The sequence below is a fragment of the Psittacula echo genome (genome assembly GCF_963264785.1).
Source record: "Psittacula echo genome assembly, chromosome: 28".
Lineage (NCBI taxonomy): Eukaryota > Metazoa > Chordata > Aves > Psittaciformes > Psittacidae > Psittacula > Psittacula echo.
Window position 1 is genome coordinate 2,420,552 of NC_137763.1, and position 21,075 is coordinate 2,441,626.

Consider the following 21,075-nt stretch of genomic DNA (forward strand, 5'->3'; position numbering starts at 1 on the left):
CCCCTTAAAGGCGCCGCGCCCCCAGACCGCGCCGCGTTAGAACAGGGCCGGGAACGGTTTATTTACAAAACGAGAGGAATAAAACGCTGGGAACAGGGGGGAGGAACGGGGGGGGCGGCGCTCACTTGAGGAACGCCACCTCCGGGATCTTCCCTTCCAGCTGCAAGAAAGAACAGGGGGGGTCAGAGGGGGTCTGGGATGGGGGGTTCAGATGGGCTTTAGGGAGTGCAGATGGGGGTCAATGGGGGCTTAGACCCTCCCATGCACCTTGAGCTGGGTGAAGACCTGCCCGGCGCGGCCGTAGTCCCAGTCATTGTCCTGCAGGCACCTGGGGGGGAGAGGATGGAGGAGACATTGGAGACCCCCCCATGGAGCCAAGTGGTCCCTAACCTTCCAATCCTCATCTGACACCCCCAGACCCCATTTAACACCCCCGAGACCCCATCTCATCGCTCCCAGACCCCATCTGATGCCCCCAGACTCCATTCAACCCCCCAGAGCCCATCCAACCCCCCAGCCCCCATCTGACCTTCCATAAACCCCATTTAACACCCCCAGCCCCCATCTCACCCCCCCCCCCAGCCCCTATCTAAGCCCCCAACAGCCCCATTTAACCCCCCCAGGCCCATGGACGCACTTCTGGGACCACTCGAGGTTCATGCCTGACTGCATGGCGAAGGCCGCCAGCATCTCCTGCTGCTCGGCCGCCAACGTGGGCACGGGGCTGGAGGAGGGGGTGGGCGCGGGCAGCAGGAACGCTTTGCGCAGCTCCTCCGTCGTGGCGTTGCGCACGAAGAGCTCGTCGTTCACAATGCACAGCCTGGGGGGGCACAGGGGGGGTGGGGGGCATGGGGTGGGTGCAGCCGTGGTGGGGAGAGCGCCAGGGATGGGGTCGTGGCTGGGCAATGGAGATAAAGCAGCACCCAGGGGGCAAAAGCAGCTTGAGGTGGTCAAAAAGCATCTCCCAATGGCCAAAAGCAGCTGGGGATGGCCTGAAAGCATCACCCACTGACCAAAACCATCTGGAGACAGCGAAACCCCATCTCTCAATGGCCAAAACCCACCTCAAGATAGCCAAACCCCATCTCCCAATGGCCAAAAGCAGCTGGAGATGGCCTGAGAGCATCACCCAGTGGCCAAAACCATGCGGAGATGGCCAAAACCCATCTCCCAATGGCCGAAACCCATCTCCCATTGGCCAAAACCCACCTCAAGATGGCCAAAACCCATCTCTCAATGGCCAAAAGCATCTCCCACCAACCAAACACATCTTGAGATGTCCTAAAAGCATCTCCCAACGGCCAAAACCATCTGGAGATGGCCAAAAGCCATCTCCCAACAACCATCTCAAGATGGCCTAAACCCATCTTCCAACAGCGTAAACCATCTTCAAGTGGCCAAACCCCATCTTCCAGTGGTCTCTAAAACCATCTCCCAGTGGTGAAAACCATCTGGAGATGGCCTAAACCATCTCTCAATGGCCAAACCCCACCTCCCAGTGGCCAAAACCACCTCCCAACAAGCAAATACATCTTGAGATGGCCTAAAAGCATCTCCCAAAGGCCAAAACCATCTGGAGATGGCCAAAACTCATCTCCGAGTAGCCGAAACCCATCTCCCAATGGCCAAAACCATCTCAAGTTGGCCAAACCCCATGTCTTAATGGCCAAAACCATCCGGACATGGCCTAAAAGCATCTCCCAGTGGCCAAAACCCATCTCCCGATGGCCAAAGCACATCAAGACGACAAACCCGTCTCCCAACAGCCTAAAACCATCTCTGAACAGCCTAAACCCCTCTCCCAACGCCCAAACTCATCTCAAGATGGCCTAAACCCATCTCTCAAGAGCACAAACCACCTTGAAGTGGCCAAAACCATCCCCCAATGGCCAAAACCATCTCTCAATGGCCAAACCTCATCTTCCAACAGCAAACCCCCCGTTGAGGTGGCCATTGGCCCTTACCCGGTGTTGCCGGCGGGCACGGCGATGAACATCCGTGTGAAGGCTCGTACCGAATCCCGGGATTTCCCATCCACTGCGGAAGAGCACGGGGAGGTGACGGGGGGAAGCTGGGGCTGAAGCCCGAGGGGGGGGTGTGGGGTGGAACTCACCTTCCTTGAAGATCCCATGGACAGCGAAGCAGAGCAGCGTGTTCTGCAAGGGAGGGGATGGTTAGGAGGGGTCTGGGGGGGTGAGGACCCCATGGGGCCGCCCCTAACTCACCGTTTGCGCGCAGATGTCCACCATGAAGGAGTTGATGTCGTGCTGGGTCTTGGGCAGCTCATTCAGGAAAGCCACCACGTTGAGCCGCGTGTGTTTGAGCAGCTTGAAGCGCATGGCTGGGGGGGATGGAGGCTGAGACCTTCTTCCTCCCTCCTCCTCCTCCCTTCTCCTTCCTCCTCCTCCCTTCTCCTCCCTCCTCCTCCCTCATGCTCTCTCCTCCCTCTTTCTCCTCCTCCTTGCTCCTCTCTCCTTCCTCCTCCTCCCTCTTTCTCTTCCTCTCTTCTCCTCCTCTCTCCTCTTCCCTCTTCTTCCTCCTCCTCCCTCCTTCCTCCTCCTCTCTCCTCCTTCCCCCACATGGAGCCCACAACCCTCCTTGGGGTGCCTCCTCACAATGGGGCTGGACTTACTGGGATCCTTCAGCTTCTTCACGTTCCTGCTGTCCTTAAAGTACTCGTTCAAACTGTTCCTGTGAGACAAGCACTTGTAGAAGCCACCCCAAGGCAACAGGGGGGTGCTGGGGGGGGGTCCCAGGGGACCATACCTGGGTGGGTTTTGGGGTCCAAAGGGGATGCTGAGGGAGCAGCAGGCGCCATCGTGGTAGGCATCCAGCAGCCCCTGCCTGTCGCTGGAGTCGTAGATAGAGTAATACCTATGGATGGGGTGAGACGTGGGGTGGGATGAGGGTGAGGATGAGGACGACTGGGAATAGGTGGGGGGGGACACCCCGACCCCCCAACCTCCCCACTCACTGCTGCAGGAACCTCAGCACCAAAACCTTCAGGTCATCGGAGCCGAAGTAGCTGCCCTGGAAAGGGAGGACACAAAGATGGTGACCCCCAAGTGACAGCCCTAAGGCCAGCATGGGGACACAGGAACCCCCAGGGTCATGTCCTCCCCGCCACGTCCCCACCTTGCACGGTGGAAGCGTCGTCGGTGCCTCCACGTCGAAGGCGATCGGTGGAGGCAGCTCGTGCCCATCCTGGGGGGAGGAAACACGGGGTTGGGGGGAGACAATCCCCTTCCTGCCCCCCCAGCCCCTTCCTACCCCCCCCCCCCGTTCTCTCCCCCCACTCACCAGCCGCAGCAGCTTCGGGAACCTCTCTCTGACGGAGCTGCAGAGGGATCGGAGTCACTTTGGTGCTCAGGATCCCCCCCCATAGCAAACCCCAACCCCCTCCCTGAACCCCCCCATCACCCCCCCCTTTTTCCTGCCCTCCCCATGGGTCCATGGCACTGGGGGCACCCCAAAGCTGCTCCCCATCATCCGGGGGGGGCTGGTTCTATCCCCACTCCCCCCTGCCCCAGGGCTGCCCCTGCCCCTTTGGGGGGGTCTCTGAGGGTCCCCGCACCCAGCTTGGGTCTTACCTGGCTCTTACTCACCTGGGTGCAGGTGCCCGGAGGAGGGAAAAGGGGGAAGAGGGAGATTCCCACCGGCCGTGGCACAACCATTGGCACGATCCAGCTGTTTACAGCTGTGGAGCTGCTGCTTTGGGATGGGGGGAATGGGATTGGGGGGTGGGGGGGGGAGATGAAGCCCCCCCCATTGAGCCAGGAACAAGTGAAGCCAAAGTGAGGGGGGGCAGAGGGATGGGGATCCCCAGGGCAGAGCCTCTTCTCCTTAGTGCTGCTCCCTCCCGGCTCTGGTTTGGAGCCGCATCCGGAGCCGAGATCCCGAATCCGTTGCTGGGAGCCGGCACAGGCAAACCCAGGAATGCCACGGGGGGACCTGCCCGGAGCAAGCTGCAGGCACTGGAGGAGCATCCCCAGCCCAGGCCAACCGCAGCGGAGGCGGCGGCGTTCGGCCACTGCACGGCTGTGCCTGTCTTAGGTTGTTCCTCCCATGAGGAATCTTACCCGTCTCTGGCTAACCAGCCATCGTCGAGGGCGGAACGCGGGCGTGGGGGGAGGCAGCTCCATGGGGCAGGAGGGAATTTTGCCCCACATCGGGTCCTGAACCCCTTAAAATCCCCCTGGAATGTTGGGGGGGGGGGTGGGGGGGAGCACTGGCCAAAGCCCCGTCTGCACGGCAGGAGGGCAGGAGCAGTGGGCAGGGAGCGCTGGGGAGAAGAGGCTGTGTGCTCCCAAGGGAGGAGGGAAGCAGGGACATGAGGAGGGAAGCAGGGGGGACGATGAGGAGGGAAGCAGGGGGATGAGGAGGAAGCAGGGGGATGAGGAGGAAGCAGGGGGATGAGGAAGAAGCAGGAAGGAGGGAGCAGGGCTCCGAGCAGCTGAAATGCATCGGCCCCGGCTCCGCACCACGACCGGGGGCTCTGGGGGAACCTCGGGATGGGAAGTGGGGAGATCCAGGCACCGCTGAGTGGAACTGGGGGGGAAGCGGCCTCTCCTGGTCCTGCCGTGGTGCCCCCCGTGGAGCAGGGGCGGCCCACGGGCCCCTGGGGCCGCCCCAGGCCTAGCACTGACCTGATGTAGGAGGACTGGTCCCGGAAGGTGTCACACAGGGGGTTCCCGTCCAGCCACAGCTCCTCCAGCTTCAGCCCCTTCACCTTGTCCAGCTCCCGCTCGGATTTCAGCTGTGGGGGGGAGCAGGGACAGGGTGAGGGGGGCAGGGGATGGGGGGCACATGGAAAGGGGGGGCACACAGAAAGGGGGGCAAACAGGAGAGTGGTCACTCAGAAAAGGGGTGCACACATAAAGAACGGGGGCACACAGACGAGGGGGGTCACTTAGGAGATGGGAACACACAGGAGATGGGGGCACACAGAACAAGGGGGCATGCATAAAGAGGGGGGTGCACAGGAGACAGGGGGCACAAAGAGGGGGCACACAGAAGGGAGGGCACAGAGGAAATGGGGGCACATAAAGAGGGGAGCACACAGGAGAGGGGTGCACACGTAAAGAACGGGAGCACACAGGACATAGGGTCACGCATAAAGGAGGAAGCACACAGAACATGGGAGCACATGGAAGATGGGGGACACACAGGAGAGGGGGGCACAGAAGATTGGCATGCATAAAGAAAGGGGACACACAACAGAAAAGGGCACACAGAAGGGGGCACACAAAAAGAGAGACAGGAATAGAACATGGAGGCGCACAGAAGAGGGGGGCACTCAGAAGAGGGGGGCACAACAGATGGGGACACACAGGAGACGTGGGCCATACTTAAAGATGGGAGCACACATAAAGATGGAGGGCATACAGACGTGGGGGGGCACTTAGGAGATGGGAGCACCCAGGAAATGGCGGCACATACAAGGGAAGGCACACAGGAGATAGGGGGCACATAAAGAGAAGAAGCACACAGAAAAATGAACACAAAGATGAGAGCACATAAAAGGAAAGGCACATAAAGAGGGGAACGCACAAAGCAGCACACATAAAGAGAAAAGCCATACATAAAGGGGGGGTGTGGGGATACATAAAGAGGGGGGGCACCCACCTCGTTGCGAGAGAGGTCGAGGATCTTGAGCCCGGCCGCTTTCTGCGCCAGCTCGGAGAGGTCATCGAGGCGATAGAGCTTGTTACTGCTCAGGTTGAGGGACTGCAGCTGCGGGGGGAAACAGGGTTGTGGGGGGGTGGGAATGGGAATGGGGGGGGAGCGAAGGCATTGGGGGGTCCCCAAAGGGGGGCTCACCTCGGGGATGTTGTCCTCGATGATGCGCAGCACCACCAGCATGCAGCTGCGCTGGTTCAGCACCACATCGATGCTCTGCGCCACCAGGTCTGGGGGGCATGGGAATGGGGGGATCAAGGAGGGAATTGGGGGGGGATAAAAGTGGAAATTGAGGGGTTTATAGGGGGGAAATTGGGAAATTATGGGGGGAAATTGATGGGATGAGAGGGGAAATTGTGAGGTGTGAGGGGGGAATTTGGGGGAGTAAAGGGGGAAATTGGAAGGTGAAGGGAGAAATTAAGGGGGTCAGAGAAGAAATTGGGGGGTTTATGGGGGAAATTAGGGTTGAAAGCAGAAATTGGGGGGATCAAGAGGGAAATTGGGGCGTGAAGGGGAAAATTGGGAGGTTTAGGGGTGGAACTGAGGAGTAACGGGAGGAAATGGAGGGGTGGGACCCTGCTCCCCACAGCCCCAACCCTGGTGTCCCCAAGGCAACCTGTGCCTCTTACCTGGGTCCCCGCGGAGGCTCTTGAGGTCCAGAGCTCGCTGGGAGCCATCGTATCTCTTGCTCATGCACAGCTGGGGCAGCACGAGAGGGAGGAAGAGCGTTAAGAGGAAGGACCAGGCAGGTGCTTCCCCTTCCCCTTCCTCTTCCTCTCCCCACATCCTCACCTTCAGCTGCTCGACCTCCTCCGGCTTCAGCTCATTCTGCAGGGATTGAGGCGGCGCCGAGGCGTTGATCACAATCACCACCTACAACAGCAGAGAGCTGCGAACGGGCCCGTGCGGAGGGAAGGAGCAGGCTCCGTGCCCCGGGATCATTCCCATGGGAAGCGCAGCCCCGGAGGAGCCTCTCACTTTGTAGTTATCCCTGTCCGTGATCTTGCGGGACACCTGCTTGAGGGCACTGGCGGTGGTGGCGTCCTCCACGTAGAACTGAGCCCGGTTGTGGTCATAGTGGAACTGCGAAAGGTCGGGACTGAGCTTCCAAATCATCCCAATCCCCCCAAAATGGGAAGAAAGGGCCCCCCCCTCACCTCGACAGGGGTGAAGGGAACGCTGCAGAGGTTCTGGATGGAGCTCAGCAGCCAGGACTTGTCATACTTCTTGCCATAGGGGATCTGGAAGAGGCACAAACCCAGTGGCAGACAGGGAAAGGCTATGAGAAACTGGGAAAGACTGGGCTAAACTGCACTATTCCAGTTGGAAACAAGTGGGAGGGATGATCGGGATTGTTTCAGTGCTGTCCCGAAGGGAAAGGGTGCTCTCCAGTGGGTTATTCCATGACAAATACCATGTCTGGGTTATATAACTCATCCTTATTCCAGGAATACCTGGAATTCTTTTGGGCCTCACTTGGCAACATCTCCCATAGCCGGTTCTGCCGTGATGCCCAATGGATTTAACCTGTTTTCCAGGTGTCATCCCCCCTTTCTGTGGGTTAAATCACTATTCCAGAGATTTATATCCTTTTTAGGTGTTTTCTAATCTCCCCTGTGACAGCACCTCAATCCTTTTCCTTGGCAGCCTATTCCCAGTAGGAATTCTTCCTAATATCCCACCTAAAGCTCTGCTGCTGGAACATGAGACTGTTTTCCTTCACCCCAAGCCTTCGGAAAAACCATTTGCTCCCTCACTCTGCTGCAGCAGCATTCCAGCCTCCATCCCCATTCCTGTGCCACGGAAAACCGGGAGCCCCTGGCCCCATCCCATTCCTGTGCCATGGAAAACCGGGAGCCCCTGGCCCCATCCCCACTCACAGTGATCTTGAACCAGTTCCTGCGCCCCCCTTCCCGGCTGGATCCGCTGCTCCGCTCTGGCGCAGGCAGATCCCTCCGGACTGTGATGTGGATGTTGGCCGTGCGGTTGGGCCGGGGCCCATAGGGCAAGCTGGGAACGCAGGGAACAGTTGAGCCAAGGCCTGGCACCCCTGGCAAACCCCATTATCCCGGTTTCCAGGGGGAGGATCCCCTGCACTCACTATCGGGAGCGGGGGCCGTCATGCGCGTCGCTCATGGGGACGTCGCCATCGTCGTCGTCGGGGCGCGGGCGCCCACCGGGGCCGCCGCGGCTCCGTGCCCGCGGGGTCACCTCGCTGTACATCTTGCCCCGGAACGGGCCCCGGCCCTTCTTCCGCCGGCCCGAGAACACGCGCCCGCCCACCCGGTCATCGTGCTCTGCCAGGGGCACCGGGAGCCACGCTCGGGGGGGGGGCCTGGCCCTGAGCCGTGGACCCCCAGGACCCCACTGCAGGGCCCCATCTCCTGCCACTGGGGCTCCAGCCCCGTCTTCTGACCCCTATCCCCTCTGTGAACCCCCCCATCCAGATCCCCATCTCCTCTCTGTGACTTCCATGATCCCTGGTCCTCATCTTCTTCCTCCAGCTCCCATCACTGCCCCCGGACCACCCCCGCCTCCCTCCAAGCACCTTCTCCTCTCTCCAGCCCTCCTCTCCCCATCAGCTCCCTCCGATCCCCACTCTCCTCTCCCCGACCCCCATCTCCTCCCTCCAGGCCCGTTCCCCTCTCCCCAGCCCGACCCCTTTACCCAGACCCCCTTTACCTGACCCCCGTCTCCCCCTTCTGACCCCCTTCCCTCTCCCTGACCCCAATCTCCTCTCTCTGGATCCCCGTCTTCTCCCTCCAGGCCCATTCCCCTCTCCCCAACCCCGATCTCCGTACCCTGACCCCCTTTATGTGCCCCTGACGCCCGTTTCCACCCTCTGACCCCAACCCCTCTCCCCTACCCCCATATCCACCCTCCAGACCCTACCTCCCTCCTCAGGCCCCATTCCCCTCACAGCCCTCTCCAGGCCCACAGCCCGGGCCCAGGCCCGCCTCCAACCCCCGCGGCCTACAGAGCCCCGCTCCCGCTCGTCCCGCTCCCTCCCAGGCCTCCCCCCAGGCGTCCTCTACGGTCCCCGCTCCTGCCCCGGCGCCTCCGCTCACCGCTGAACCCGCCCTTGGCCTCCTCCGCCATCGCCGCCACCGGCAGCCGCGGCCTCACCGCCGGGCCACGCCCCCGCTTCGTCACTTCCGCCCGGAGCTCACGGCCTCCCTACACGCATGCGCAGTCACCACCCCTCCGCCAAACCCGACCCAAAACCATCCTGAGGCCGCCGGTTCGAGTCCCGCTCACGGAAGAACAACGAAACTCGGTGGGACGAACCGCTAATTCCATGGGGTCCCACAGCTTTAATGGGGGCTGCAGCACTCCAAAGGCGGTCCGGCGGCTTTAATGGGGGTCCCAGGGGCCCTACCGAGGTCCACAACCCCCCACGCAGGGGGTCTCACAGTTTTAAGGGGGTCCAAAGAGTTTAAGGGGGGGTCTTCAGCCCCCCCGAGGGTCCCACAGCCCCTCCAGGGGCCATACCGGGGTCCACAGCCCTCCCCCCGAGCGTCCCCCAGTTTTAAGGGGCTCTGCAGCTCCCCACGGGGGTCCCAAGTGTTTAATGGGGGTCCTCAGTCCCCCCCGGGGTCCACAGCCCCACTCCAAGGGGTCCCACAGCTTTAAGAGGGGGCTGCAGCCACTCTGGGGGCAGGGGGGGCAGCATTCCCGGCCTCCCCAGGGGGGGTCTGCAGCCACCATGACCGGCTGGGAACAGGGACCAGCCTCAGCGTAGGCTGCGGGACCCGCAGGGGGGGAGCTGGTGCTGCCCCCCACACCCTGGGGTGAACAACGAGGGGGTCCTGGGGGCACTTGGGGGGTCCCAGCAGACCCCATCCCCGCAGCAGCGTCCATCTCCGAGCCCCACAGAGCATGGATCAAGTCCCATCTGTCCCATTTGGTGGACAGAGAAAAGAAAGAGACCCTCAGGCCAAGAAGACAACGAAGACGATGAAGAAGACGATGAGGATGAGGAAGATCTTGACCATCAACCACCGGTTGGACGTGACCGACTGGAAGTACTTGAGGATCTCCCCGTGAGCCGCCTCCACATTCAGCTGCGCATCCTCCACGCTTGCATCGATCCTGCCATGGGATGGGGCACAGTGAAGGGAGGCACGGACACAACGGATGGATGGAGATGGAGCAGGTGGGAAACTGAGACTGGCACCTCTGGATCGTCTCCTCTTGCTCCTTCACCATATGAGCCAACTGCTGGAAGATGGATCCCAGCTCCACGATGGTGGATTCGATGTTCTGCATCGTGTCTGCCCGGCTCTGGATGTAGGAATCCTGCAGGACGACGGCGGGAGCATCATTCTCCAAGCTCATTTTGGGGACACACACACACACACACGTCATTGTCCCCCCTGTGACACCAGGACCCCATTGTCTGTGTCCCCACCTGCTCATCGATCAATTGGAGCTGTTGGCTCGTCCGTGCGTCCATCTCGATGGCCACGGAGCCGGCGCGCGGGGACTCATCCTGCAGCACTGTGGAGCTGCCTATGGGGAGATGGGGGGGTCCATGGGGTGTGTGGGAGGGGGTAAAGACCCCCATGAGGCCCTCCCGGCCCCCCAAACCCCCCCATGGACTCACCCATGTTGCCGGCAGCGAGGGGCAGCGCGGACACGGGGGCACGGGAGAAGTGCTCGCGGCGGCTGCGCTGCTGCTTCAGGTTCTGGGGGGGAAATGGGGGTTATGGGGGGGAATGGGGGAGGAAATGGGGCAAAGAGGGGCCGGGGGGGACTGGAGGGCAATGGGGGAGTCACGAGGGGGAAAAACAGAGGGAAAGAGAGATGTTGGGGAGAAAAAAGGGGGCTTGGGGAAGGAAATAGGGGGACTGGTGGGGAGTTGGGGGGGGAAGGGGAGGGAAAGGAGTGGAAAACGGCAGCTGCGGGGGACTGGAGGGCAATGGGGGAGTCAGAGGGGGAAAAGGGGGGAAGAAAGAGGTTGGGGGGCAAAGAGGGTTGGTAGGGGGGAAATGGCAGAGGGAAAAGGGGAGAAAAGAGAGAGAAAAGGGGGGAAGTGGGAAGGGTGGGGGGAAAAGGGACTCAGGAGGGTGGCAGGAGAAATGGGGGGGAAATGCACGATAAAAGGAGGTTGGAAGGAAAAGGGGAGCAAAGGTGGGGATGGAAGAAGAAGGGGATAGGAGGAAAACAGGAGGACCCAAGGAGAAGGAGGGGACCCAAGGAGAAGGAGGGGACCCAAGGAGAAGAGGGGCAGTGCCTCACCTCTGTCCGCACCTCCAGCACCGACTTGAAGTCATTGGACATAGAAGCCAGTTTGGACTGAGAAGAGAAAGAGAAGAATGAGCTGGGTTGGGGGGGGGGCGCATTTGTCCCTATGTGTCCCCCCCATGTCCTCCCCCGCCATGTCCCCACCTGCAGCGACACCACCACGGTGTTGGAGTGGGTCTGGACGTGGCGCCCGTTCTGCCCCCCCCGCGCCCGCACCACCTCTTGCAGCTGCGCTATTTGCTTGTTGAGGCTGTTGATGTCCTGCAATGGAAGGGGTTTGGGGGGGGGGGGATGTCAGGAACATCCCATAATACACACCCTCCCCCATACCCCCCCCAGACCTGTTTGATGATGTAGGTGAGCTCCTCGATCTCCACGGCTTTGTCATCGAACAGCGATTTCCTTTTGGCCACTGTTGGGGGGGGATGAGGAAATGGGGGGGGGGGAATCAGGGCACCCCATTGCACCCCACTTTGTGCCTCCCCCCCCCCGTTTCTTCCCCCCCACTCACGGATCGTCAGCTTCTCCAGCTTGGCAAAGGTGTTGCTCAGGTCCTTCCCGATGCGTCTGGGGGGGAGTGGCAGAGATGGGAGGACCCCAGACCCCCCCCCATCCCCCTCCCACCCTTGTTGTGTGTCCCCACCTTAACTCCCCTCGTTTCCATCCAATGTGGGGGCCCCTTAACCCCTCCCACCGCCCCCCCCAAACCCCCAAACTAGGGGTCCCCCCATCCCTGCACCCCCCCATGGGGTCCCCAAGACCCCCCCATTGGGATCCTCCCCCTCCCCATTCCCCCCCCCATGGGGGCACCCCCTCTATCATCCCCCTCACTTGGCCATGAGGCTGAACTCGCTGCGCTGCCGCCCGGCCCCCGGCGCCGCTCTCCCGGGCTGGGCCCCGTCCTGCAGTGAAGAGCGAGGGGGGGGTCAGACCCGAGGTGGGGGGGGGTACACCCCGAAACCGGCAGGAACGGGAGTGGGGGGGGGCACTCACCTGCCGGCCCTGCAGCGATTTACAAGCGGACAGGAACTCGTGGGTCCTGTCGCGACACGACATGACGTCCGGGCCCGGCGGCGGGAGCACGGCGGGAACCGTCGGTGGCGGCGGAAGGGGGGGGGTGTGCGGGGGGGTCACGGTTTGTGTCTGGGGCGGCCCCACGTAAACGCCCGGTTCCCGCTGCCTGGAGCCGTGCCGGCGCCGCGCGTTCATCGGCTGCGGGGGACGGGGGGGGTCAGCACCGGGACCCCCCCTCGGGTTACCGGAATCCCGCCGCTCCACCAGAGGGCGGCAAAGTGCTGCTGGGGGCGTGGCCACCCCGCTAAGCCCCGCCCCCTTCCCCCCCCAAACCGCGCGCTCACCGGGGCTCGGGTCGGGGCCTGGCGCCGTTACCGGGATCCACCGGCCACGGTGACGTCACTGCCACGTCTCTTCCGGCTAGGACATCATGTGACCGGTAGGTCTGCCGGAAGTTGCACTCGATAGGTTGGGATCCCGGAAGTGTTCTTCAGGGAAGCGGAAGTTGCTCCCATGACAGTGGTTACCTGGCAACGTGTCGTGCCCATACAACTGGAGAGGCCCCACCCCTAGCAGCGGGGCTGTCCCCTCCATCCAGCAGCCCCCCCACGCCGTGACGCCATCAGCTGACTTCGCCCCCCACAAGCGCCCTCTCCCTCTCCCTCCCCCAGAAGGATCCAGGCGGTTGCAGGGTGGAATGGGCTTTATTGGGTGCTGGAGGGAGCCGGATGGCGCCGTGTGCGGCGGGGGCTGGTCCCGGAGAGCGCTGGTCCCGCGGGGAGCAGGAGGAGGTGACCGCGGAGGGGTCACTCCCGCTTCTTGTAGTCCTCGAGGTGGGCCAGGATCCAGGCGGCGGGCGCGAGAAGCGAGACGAAGATCGCGGTGAACCCCACAATGGTCTCCTGCGGGCACAGCGGCATCAGCATCGCCCCAAGGTCACCCCGAGCCCCGGTTGTGCCCCGGCTCCCCGCAGCCCCGCGGCTCACCCCAGTCCCGAGCGGCTCCTGCGGAGGCCCCGAGATGAGGCCGCGCGAGGCCGGGCCCGGCCGGGCCGCGGAGCGCAGCAGAGAGCGGGCGAGGGGAGCGAAGAGCGGCATGGCGACGGAAGTGGAGTTGCACGTCACTTCCGGTGCAGGATGCGTGTCTTCTGCTCCACGCCTTCTGCGTAGCGACAAACCGCTTCCGGCACCGCCCCCTTTTTGTAAGCCACGCCCCCATTGCACGTACACCCAATCAGAGCCCGGCTCCCACCTGGAGGCCACGCCCACACCACTGCCCAGATCCCCACCCGTTCTTGGAAACCCCGCCCTCAATTAAATCCCTCCAATCACAAACCGGATCCCGAGCTCAGGCCCTACCCCCCCGCCGGGTCCTCCGGCCCGCTGGGGGGCGCTGTTCGCCGCGGCCAAATTGAAGGGTTTTCATCATTTTATTCCTTCCGTACAAACAAAACGCAGAAAAACAACAAAAAAACGGGAGGGGGGAGGGGCCTCGACTCCCGCGAGGGCCCCAAACCACCCAAACCAGGTAAAATCCCCTTTCCGCCCCCAGCCCCCCCCCCCAAAGGAGCCCCCACGGGGGTTTCAGGGGCACCCTTTCACCCATTGGGTGCAGCAGGTCCATGGGGTGGGGTCCTCGGAGGTGAGGCGCTGGGTTTGGGGTGAAAGTGTGGGATTTGGGGTGCGGGGGGGGCTCAGTGGCAGCAGCCGCTGCAGGGCCCCGTGCCCAGCCCGGGGGGGGGGTGGCTCTCCCCGTACTTGGTGCAGCGGCTGAGGATCTCGTAGGAGGAATCGTCCCCGCAGCAACCGGAGGCACTGGGAGAGGCAGCGTCAACCTCGAACCTAGGGGGGGGAGAGGGGGTGGAGTCACCCTGGCCCCACCCCCCGGTCTAAGTCCACGCCCCCTTCCCAAAGCCACGCCCCTTGAGAATCTGACCCCACCCCCTTCAACCTGACCATGCCCCCTTTGTCACCCCGGCCCCCCCCCCCCCGCCCGGTGTGGGGAGGAGAATGGAGAGGGGTGTGGAGCACATGGAAAAGGGATGAAATTCCTTAAAAATGTATGGAGAAGGGATTAAATTAGCACCTGGGGGCAGGGGGGGACAACAGATGGAAAATGGGGTAAAAAACACCCAGAAAGCAGGTTAAGAGGAAAAACACGCCTGGAAAACGGGGTTAAAACACACTAAAAATGCCCAGAAATGGGATAAAAGTCCCTAAGAATCCTTGGAAAAGGGGTGTAAAAAATAGCGGGGGGGGGGGGCCGGGGAGGGGGAGGGAAATACCTAGAAAACAGGGTAAAATCCCTGAAAAATGGGGCTAAAACCCCAAAACACGCAGAAAGTAACTCAAACACCTTAAAATACACCTGGAAAAAGTGTAAAAAAATACAACTCTGGAAAACAGGCTAAAACTGCATGGAAAATGAGATAAAGCCACCTGGAAAAGGGACAAAATTCCTCCTGGAAAACACCCACGAACAGGGTTAAAAAATACTGAGCTACGAATTAAACCCCCCTGGAAAAGGGACAAAACCTCCTGGAAATAGGAAGAATCCCCCAGAAAACGGGTTTAAACCCCCTGAGAAAAGGAGCAAAAATCCCTTTGGAAAACAGGGTAAAAAAACCCTTGGAAAAGGGGCTCAAATCCCGCTGGGAGCTGGCGCTGAGGGGGGGATCCCGAGCACCCACCTCTCTGGGCTGCCCCTGCCCCGCCTGCCCACGTCGCCCGGCCCCGGCACGTTGTGAGCGCACTGCAAGCAGACAGTGGTGCGAGAACAACGTGTTACAGTCGGACCCACAACACCCCCAGCAGCCCCCCCCACCCCCAACATTCCCCAGGGCTGGAAAACGGGGTGAAATCCTGGGAATTGGGGGTGTTTGGGGAGTACTTACTGCAGCGCCTCACGGAAGAACTGGTACGCGCCGTGGTTGTGCTTGAAGACCGTCAGCATCACCTTCTTCATCTGGGTGCTGGGGGGTGGAATGTGGAAATAGGGGTTCAGGGTGGGGTGTTCACCCCCAAAACCGCCTGTTTTGTCCCCAAAACAAGCCCCGTTGTCACCTGTTGGCCACCAACTGGAGGATCTGGAGGAGGAATTTGCCCAAACCTCGCCGCCGGACACGGCTCTCGAGCTGCACCTCGTAGCTGTGGGGACAAAACCAGCGGGGGGGGGGGGAGGGAAGTGGGAACAACAACAGGTTTAGGGTGGGTGCAGCCCTTTATTGGGGGGTTCATCCCATTTTTGGGGGGGTTTGCCCCCATTTTGGGGGTCCATCATGTTTTTCAGGGGGTCCACCCATTTCTGTGGGGGTTTCACCCCATTTTTGGGGTGGAGCACCCCACTTCAGTGGGGCTCATCGCAGTTTTGGAGCTTTCACTCCATCTCAGGGGATTCAGCCCATTTAGAGGGGTTTCACCCCAGTGTGTGAGGGATTCATCCCATTCTGGGAGTGGCTCACTCTGGTTTTGGGGGGGTTTACCCCACTTTTGGGGGTTTCACTCCATTCAGGGGGTGGCCCACTGTTTTTGAGAGAGTTCACTCCGTTTTTGGGGGGCTCACCCCATTTCGGTGGGTTTCATCCTCCTTTTAGAAGGAGTTCCTTCTGGTTTTGGGGAGCTTTCATCCCATTTGGGGGGGGGTTCCAGCCCATTTTGGAAGGGTTCATCCCACCTTTCATGGGTTTTGATGCCCACTTTCAGGGGGTTTCACCCCTTTTTCTTGGGGGGGGGTGGTGTTCATCCCGTTCTGGGGTGGTTCACCCTGATTCTGTGGGGGTTCATGGAACTTTTGAGGGGGTTTCACCTCAGTTTTGTGGTAGTTCACCCCATTTTGAGGGGGTTCATCTCATTCTAGGAGTGGTTTACTCTGCTTTTGGGGGGGTTCACTCTGGTTTTGGGGGGGTCATCCCATTCTAGGGGTGGCTCACCCCAATTTTGGGGGGTTTCACCCCGTTTTGGGGCTCACCAGTAAAGGACCTCATCACCACACTCGACGTCGAAGCGGAAGTGGGAGAAGGCAACAGGGCCGGCTCCGGCCTCGCGGGCGATGAGGTACCAAGCACGCTCATCCCGCAGCTCCTCCCGCTTCTCCCGCTCCTTCCAGCCCCACTCGCTCTGCTCGTACCTGGATTAGGAGGAAAAAGAAGGATCGGGTGGGTAAGTGAACCACAAGGGGCAGAAAAACCCCAAATCCCAACTGTTTTAGGGGGAAAAAGCCAAATCCCAGCAATTTTGGGGCCCTAGAACCTCCCAGGTAAGTCTGGGGGGGAGGAGCAAAAGCCAAACCCCAACAGTTTTGGGACACAGAATCACCCATTTTTGGGGTTGTGAACCCAAATTCAAACAATTTGAGGCCCTAAAATCCATCAATTTGGAATTCTTAAACCCAAACCCCAGTGATTTGAAGCTGGAAAAGACCCCAAATGTGGGCGGATAGAAAATGAACCTCAAAGTCCTGGGGCTCTAGAACACCCCAAACCACTTATTAGGGGGCAAAACGTGAATCCAAATTAATTTGGGGCCCCAATTTTGGGGTGTTAAACCCAAACTCTGACAATTCTGGGTCTGTAGACCTGAACCCCAAAAATTTTGAGCAGAAATAAACCAACACCACAAGTTCAGGACAAAACCAAGCTCCAAACCCACCCCCTTCACAGACACGATTTGGGGGCAGAGACTCCTGAAATCCCAGCAGCTCTTCCGGGACTTGGGGGCACAAACCGCCTCTTTCCCTTGGGATGTGACTCACAGTGTCTGCATGTTGGCCTTGGTCAGCTCAAAGGCCCACTCCAGGGTGGCAGGTTCCAGCCCAGAGACACGTTTGCACTCAATGGCGATGTTCAAACTATGGAAGATGCTGGGTGAAAAACAGCGTCGGCACCGGGAATATCCCAGCAACAGCCCGGGAATGTCGGGGACACCAACACTCACCCGTTGCGGTCGTACTTCTTGAACACTGGGAAAGCTTCAAGGGGATCCTGGAGCTGGAAGGGAACCAAAGAGCACCCAAAGAGAACCCAAACCCGGGAGGGGGGGAACAACGACACTGGCGTTTGCACCAATGTAGGGGGAGTATCACCCCATTTCCACCCCCTAGACACTCACTTTGTTGGCAGCTTCCACCTTGGCGCACACAGCGGCCATGGCTGCCCGCTCCTCCAGACGCTTCTGCTTCTTTTCCTTGGCTTTGCTGGATTTCCTCTGGGAAAAAAACACGGAATTTCACTCAATTTGGGATTCACTCAACAGGGATCAGTGTTGGGACCGGTCTTGTTCAACATCTTTGTCGGTGACATGGACAGGGGGATTGAGTGCGCCCTCAGCAAGTTTGCCGATGACACCAAGCTGTGTGGTTCGGTTGATACGCCGGAGGGAAGGGATGCCATGCAGAGGGACCTCGACACGCTTGTGAGGTGGGCTGATGCCAGCCTTATGAAGTTTAACCATGCCAAGTGCAAGGGCCTACACCTGGGTCGGAGCAATCCCAGGCACAGCTGCAGGTTGGGCAGAGAAGAGATTCAGAGCAGCCCTGCAGGGAAGGACTTGGGGGTGTTGGTCGATGAGAAAATGAACATGAACCGGCTGCAGTGTGCGCTCGCAGCCCAGAAAGCAACCGTATCCTGGGCTGCATCAAGAGGAGCGTGACCAGCAGGTCGAAGGAGGTGATCCTGCCCCTCTGCTCTGCTCTCGGGAGACCCCACTTGGAGCATTGTGTGCAGTTCTGGTGTCCTCAACATAAAAAGGACATGGAACTGTTGGAACAAGTCCAGAGGAGGGCCACGAGGATGATCAGGGGCTGGAGCAGCTCCTGTATGGAGACAGGCTGAGAAAGTTGGGGCTGTTCAGCCTGGAGAAGGCTGCATGGAGACCTCAGAGCAGCTTCCAGTATCTGAAGGGGGCTACAAGGATGCTGGGGATGGACTCTTCATCAGGGACTGTAGTGACAGGACAAGGGGTAACGGGTTCAAACTGAAACAGGGGAAGTTTAGATTGGATCTAAGGAAGAAATTCTTTACTGAGAGGGTGGTGAGGCACTGGAATGGGTTGCCCAGGGAGGTTGTGAATGCTCCATCCCTGGCGGTGTTCAAGACCAGGTTGGATGAGGCCTTGGGTGCCATGGTTTAGTGTGAGGTGTCCCTGCCCATAGCAGGGGGGTTGGAAGTGGATGATCTGAAGGTCCTTTCCAACCCTGACTGTTCTGTGATTCTATTTTAACAAAAACACTCCTCTCCCCCCCCCCCAAGATCCATCTGGGAATTCAAAATAATTCAAGCCCATGCACAGAAAACCAAGCAAGTTGCAGAGTTTGCCCTTAAATCCTTAGAATAAAAGTGATTTTGGGTTAAAACCAGCGTTTTGATGAGTGCATTGGGAGGGGGTTGTTGAATCATCCCTTTAGCACTAATATAACTAAGTGAGCAGGGCTTTGCCCCAAAATCATGGGTGGTTTAATGCTCAAGGATATGGCAGCTGCATAAAGTTCATGTTTTTAAGTGTTTCTCTTCAGCTTAAGGAGTTTATTCCCCAAAATGAGCCAAAGATGGGGGTTTTAGGCCAAAATGAAGGGGGAAAGCCCCTAATCCTGTGGGATCCCTCCAAACTGGGTGAATCTCCCACACCTATGGGGCACTGCAGCAGGTCTGGGGAGTCCTGAGCTCTGCCTCTGGCACAACCAAGATCAACAGCCCCAAAAGTGAGGATTTCACAGGGAAAAGAGGGGTTGGGGGGGGCACACAGGTTAAGTCTCCCCCAAACACACCTGTAGGGGCTCCAAAGGGAAATGAGGGTGGGTTTAATCCCAAATACCTTAGAAGGGTCCCACACTTCCTCATGGAAGCCCTTGAAGAGTCCCAAAACTACTCAAAGTGTCCCCAAAAGCCCTCAGATGAACCCAAAACGCCTCAAAAAGTCCCAATCTCCACACAGGAGCCCCCAAACCCTTTGAAAAGCCCCAAATTCCCTCAGAGAGGCCTCATAAGAGCCCCAAAAGCCCGCAGATGCTCCCAGATCCTCACAAACCGTCTCAAATCCCCATGCAAGGTCCCAAATCACCACGCAGGAGCCCCCAAACCCCTCCGAGGGTCCCAAACCTCCTCATGGGAGCCACAAATACCCATGCAAGCCCCTAAGCCCCACACAGGAGCTCCCGAACCCCTCAGGTACAAGCAAGGGAGGCCCCAGCGGCCTCACAAAGCCCCAAATCCCCTCCGGTGCCCCCAGATCCCCCCATAGGAGCGCCCCAAGCCCTCGGAGGGCCCCACAGGACCCTAAGCCCCTCCCGGAAGGACCGAGCCGGGCCCGGCGCAGGCCCCGCGAGGCCTCCCTCACCCCCATGGCTGCGGAGTGCGGCTCCTCTCGGCGCGGGGGCGCGGAAGGGACTGAGGGGACGCGTGCGGGATCGCGCCCTATATATAGGGGGGGGGACGGCGCGCGGCGGTGGAAGAGCGCCGTTCGGCGCATGCGCGTTTTGTCGCGGCGAGTGGGGAGGAATGGGGTGGGCGGGGCGACGGGCCGCGCGTGCGCAGTAGGTGTCAGGGGGAGGGAGGGAAGAGCCGGCGCGTGGAGGCGCCTTTGGGCGCGAAGGCAGCTCGGCGCTGATTGGCTGAGAGGGGCGAGGTGGAGGGGCCTCGGGGAGCTGAGGGAAGCGGCGCCATGGAGGGGACGCAGTGGACAGGTCTGCCCCATAGCTCTGCCCCATAGAGCGGGCCATGACCCATAAACCTTCCCTATAGAGTCGGCCATGACCAATAAACCTGCCCCATAGCATGGACCCACAGCCCGCAGCCTGCCCCATAGAATGGAGCCACAGCCTTCTGCCTGCCCCATAGCCCAGACCCGTGGCTTGCCCCATAGACCAGTTTCACAGCCCCTAACTCCACCTGATAACCCTGCCCCATAGCATGGACTCATGGGCCGCAGCCTGCCCTATAGCCTGGACCCACAGCCCTCAGCCTGCCCTACAGCCCATAACCCTGCCCCACAGCCTGGCCCCACAGTACAAACCCAAGGACCCCGGCCTGCCCCTTAACCCTGCTCTATGGCCCTACCCCACAATCTGGTACCACAGCCATGGGCCCACCCCGTATCCCTGCCCCACAGCCCTCAGGCTGTCCCATAGTTTGGCCCCATGGCCATTCCTGACAGCCCTCAGCACGCCCCATCGCTCTACTCCATAGCCCTGTCCCACATCATGGCTCCACAGCCCTTGGTTTGCCCCATAACCCTGCCCCACAGCCCTTAGGCTGCCCCATAACCGGCCCTGATGCACAGCCCTCAGCCTGCCCCATACCCTGGCCCCGTAGCTGTGCCTGAGAGCCCACCCCATAACCTGGCCCCACAGCCCTGCCTAAGAGCCCTCACGCCACCCCCCAGACAACCCCTGAGCCCTGCCCCACAGCAGCCCCGTAGTCCTAAGTCCCATAGTCCATACCCAGCCCCCAGCTAGCCCCATAGCCTGTCCCATAGCCCAGCCCCCAACACTGCTGCACCCCAGGACCCCCCATAGGGGTGGGTGGAAAGTGGGGGCTGACAGGGAGCTGTGAGGTGGGATCCCCATAGCAGGACACCCCAAAGCCCCACAGCAGCCCCAGAGCCCTAAGCCCCATAGTCCATACCCAGCCCCACAGCAACCCGTTTATCCCCCCCCATTCCTTTGTTCCCATCAGCCACACTCTGGGGGTGGTGTGGGGGGGTGACACAATCCCTGCCCCCCCCATCTATGGGTCCCAGCCCCACCGTGGGCTCTCTGTGGGGCCGGGCCCCCCAGCCCCCCCCGTGCCGCCGGCGGAGGGGTACGCAGGGGGCGGGAGGGGGGGGTTGTGCTGAGGCCGGGGGAGCTGGAACTACTTTGGCAGCATCAGGCGGCGGGAGCAGCCGGCGGCGCTTTGTGTGGGTGCTGGTGGGTGCCGAGACCCCCCATAGACCCCCTCCCCTCGACCCCCCACTTACCCCGCCCTTTGATTTTGGGGTGAAATTCCTCCTTTCTGGGGTCCCGGCTACCCCCCCCCATCCCGCCCCCCCCATAGCGCAGCTTAAGCTCAAGTTTGCTGTGGGGCAGCAGGGCTGAGCCCCCCCCCTTTATGGGGGACCATTGATGGGGGGGGGGTTCACCCGAGCTCCCCCCCCTCCGCAGGCG

At 60.6% G+C, this 21,075-nt stretch overlaps 3 protein-coding genes across 4 annotated transcripts; all 3 read right to left on the reverse strand.

Annotated features, from left to right (window-relative positions):
- Positions 1-15: 15 nt before the first annotated feature.
- On the reverse strand, positions 16-8,843 carry NXF1 (nuclear RNA export factor 1). The gene is made up of 21 exons (XM_080635972.1): positions 8,748-8,843; positions 7,781-7,976; positions 7,560-7,689; positions 6,837-6,920; positions 6,658-6,762; positions 6,472-6,552; positions 6,309-6,378; positions 5,821-5,909; positions 5,626-5,733; positions 4,647-4,756; positions 3,301-3,337; positions 3,136-3,204; positions 2,975-3,030; positions 2,767-2,874; positions 2,633-2,691; positions 2,226-2,341; positions 2,114-2,156; positions 1,965-2,037; positions 638-820; positions 268-328; positions 16-160 (listed from the first exon to the last, which is right to left on the reverse strand). Exons 1-21 carry the CDS (start codon positions 8,776-8,778, stop codon positions 122-124), a joined length of 1,848 nt encoding a protein of 615 aa, XP_080492098.1. The 5' UTR covers positions 8,779-8,843; the 3' UTR covers positions 16-121.
- Positions 8,844-8,984: 141 nt separating this feature from the next.
- On the reverse strand, positions 8,985-12,737 carry STX5 (syntaxin 5). The gene is made up of 11 exons (XM_080635879.1): positions 12,285-12,737; positions 11,920-12,138; positions 11,758-11,828; positions 11,438-11,493; positions 11,268-11,338; positions 11,071-11,187; positions 10,921-10,977; positions 10,286-10,367; positions 10,091-10,191; positions 9,857-9,978; positions 8,985-9,771 (listed from the first exon to the last, which is right to left on the reverse strand). Exons 2-11 carry the CDS (start codon positions 12,133-12,135, stop codon positions 9,612-9,614), a joined length of 1,053 nt encoding a protein of 350 aa, XP_080492005.1. The 5' UTR covers positions 12,136-12,138; positions 12,285-12,737; the 3' UTR covers positions 8,985-9,611.
- A 302-nt stretch (positions 12,738-13,039) lies between these two features.
- Positions 13,040-19,410, reverse strand: NAA40 (N-alpha-acetyltransferase 40, NatD catalytic subunit). 2 transcript variants are annotated; one of them, XM_080635877.1, is made up of 9 exons: positions 19,269-19,410; positions 17,046-17,141; positions 16,872-16,924; positions 16,690-16,785; positions 15,907-16,065; positions 15,003-15,086; positions 14,834-14,911; positions 14,630-14,691; positions 13,040-13,781 (listed from the first exon to the last, which is right to left on the reverse strand). In XM_080635877.1, exons 1-9 carry the CDS (start codon positions 19,398-19,400, stop codon positions 13,288-13,290), a joined length of 1,254 nt encoding a protein of 417 aa, XP_080492003.1. In that variant the 5' UTR covers positions 19,401-19,410; the 3' UTR covers positions 13,040-13,287. The 2 variants fall into 2 exon arrangements, with proteins under 2 accessions (XP_080492003.1, XP_080492004.1); XM_080635878.1 differs by lacking the exon at positions 14,630-14,691 and having other exon boundaries at positions 13,518-13,781.
- Positions 19,411-21,075: the final 1,665 nt, after the last annotated feature.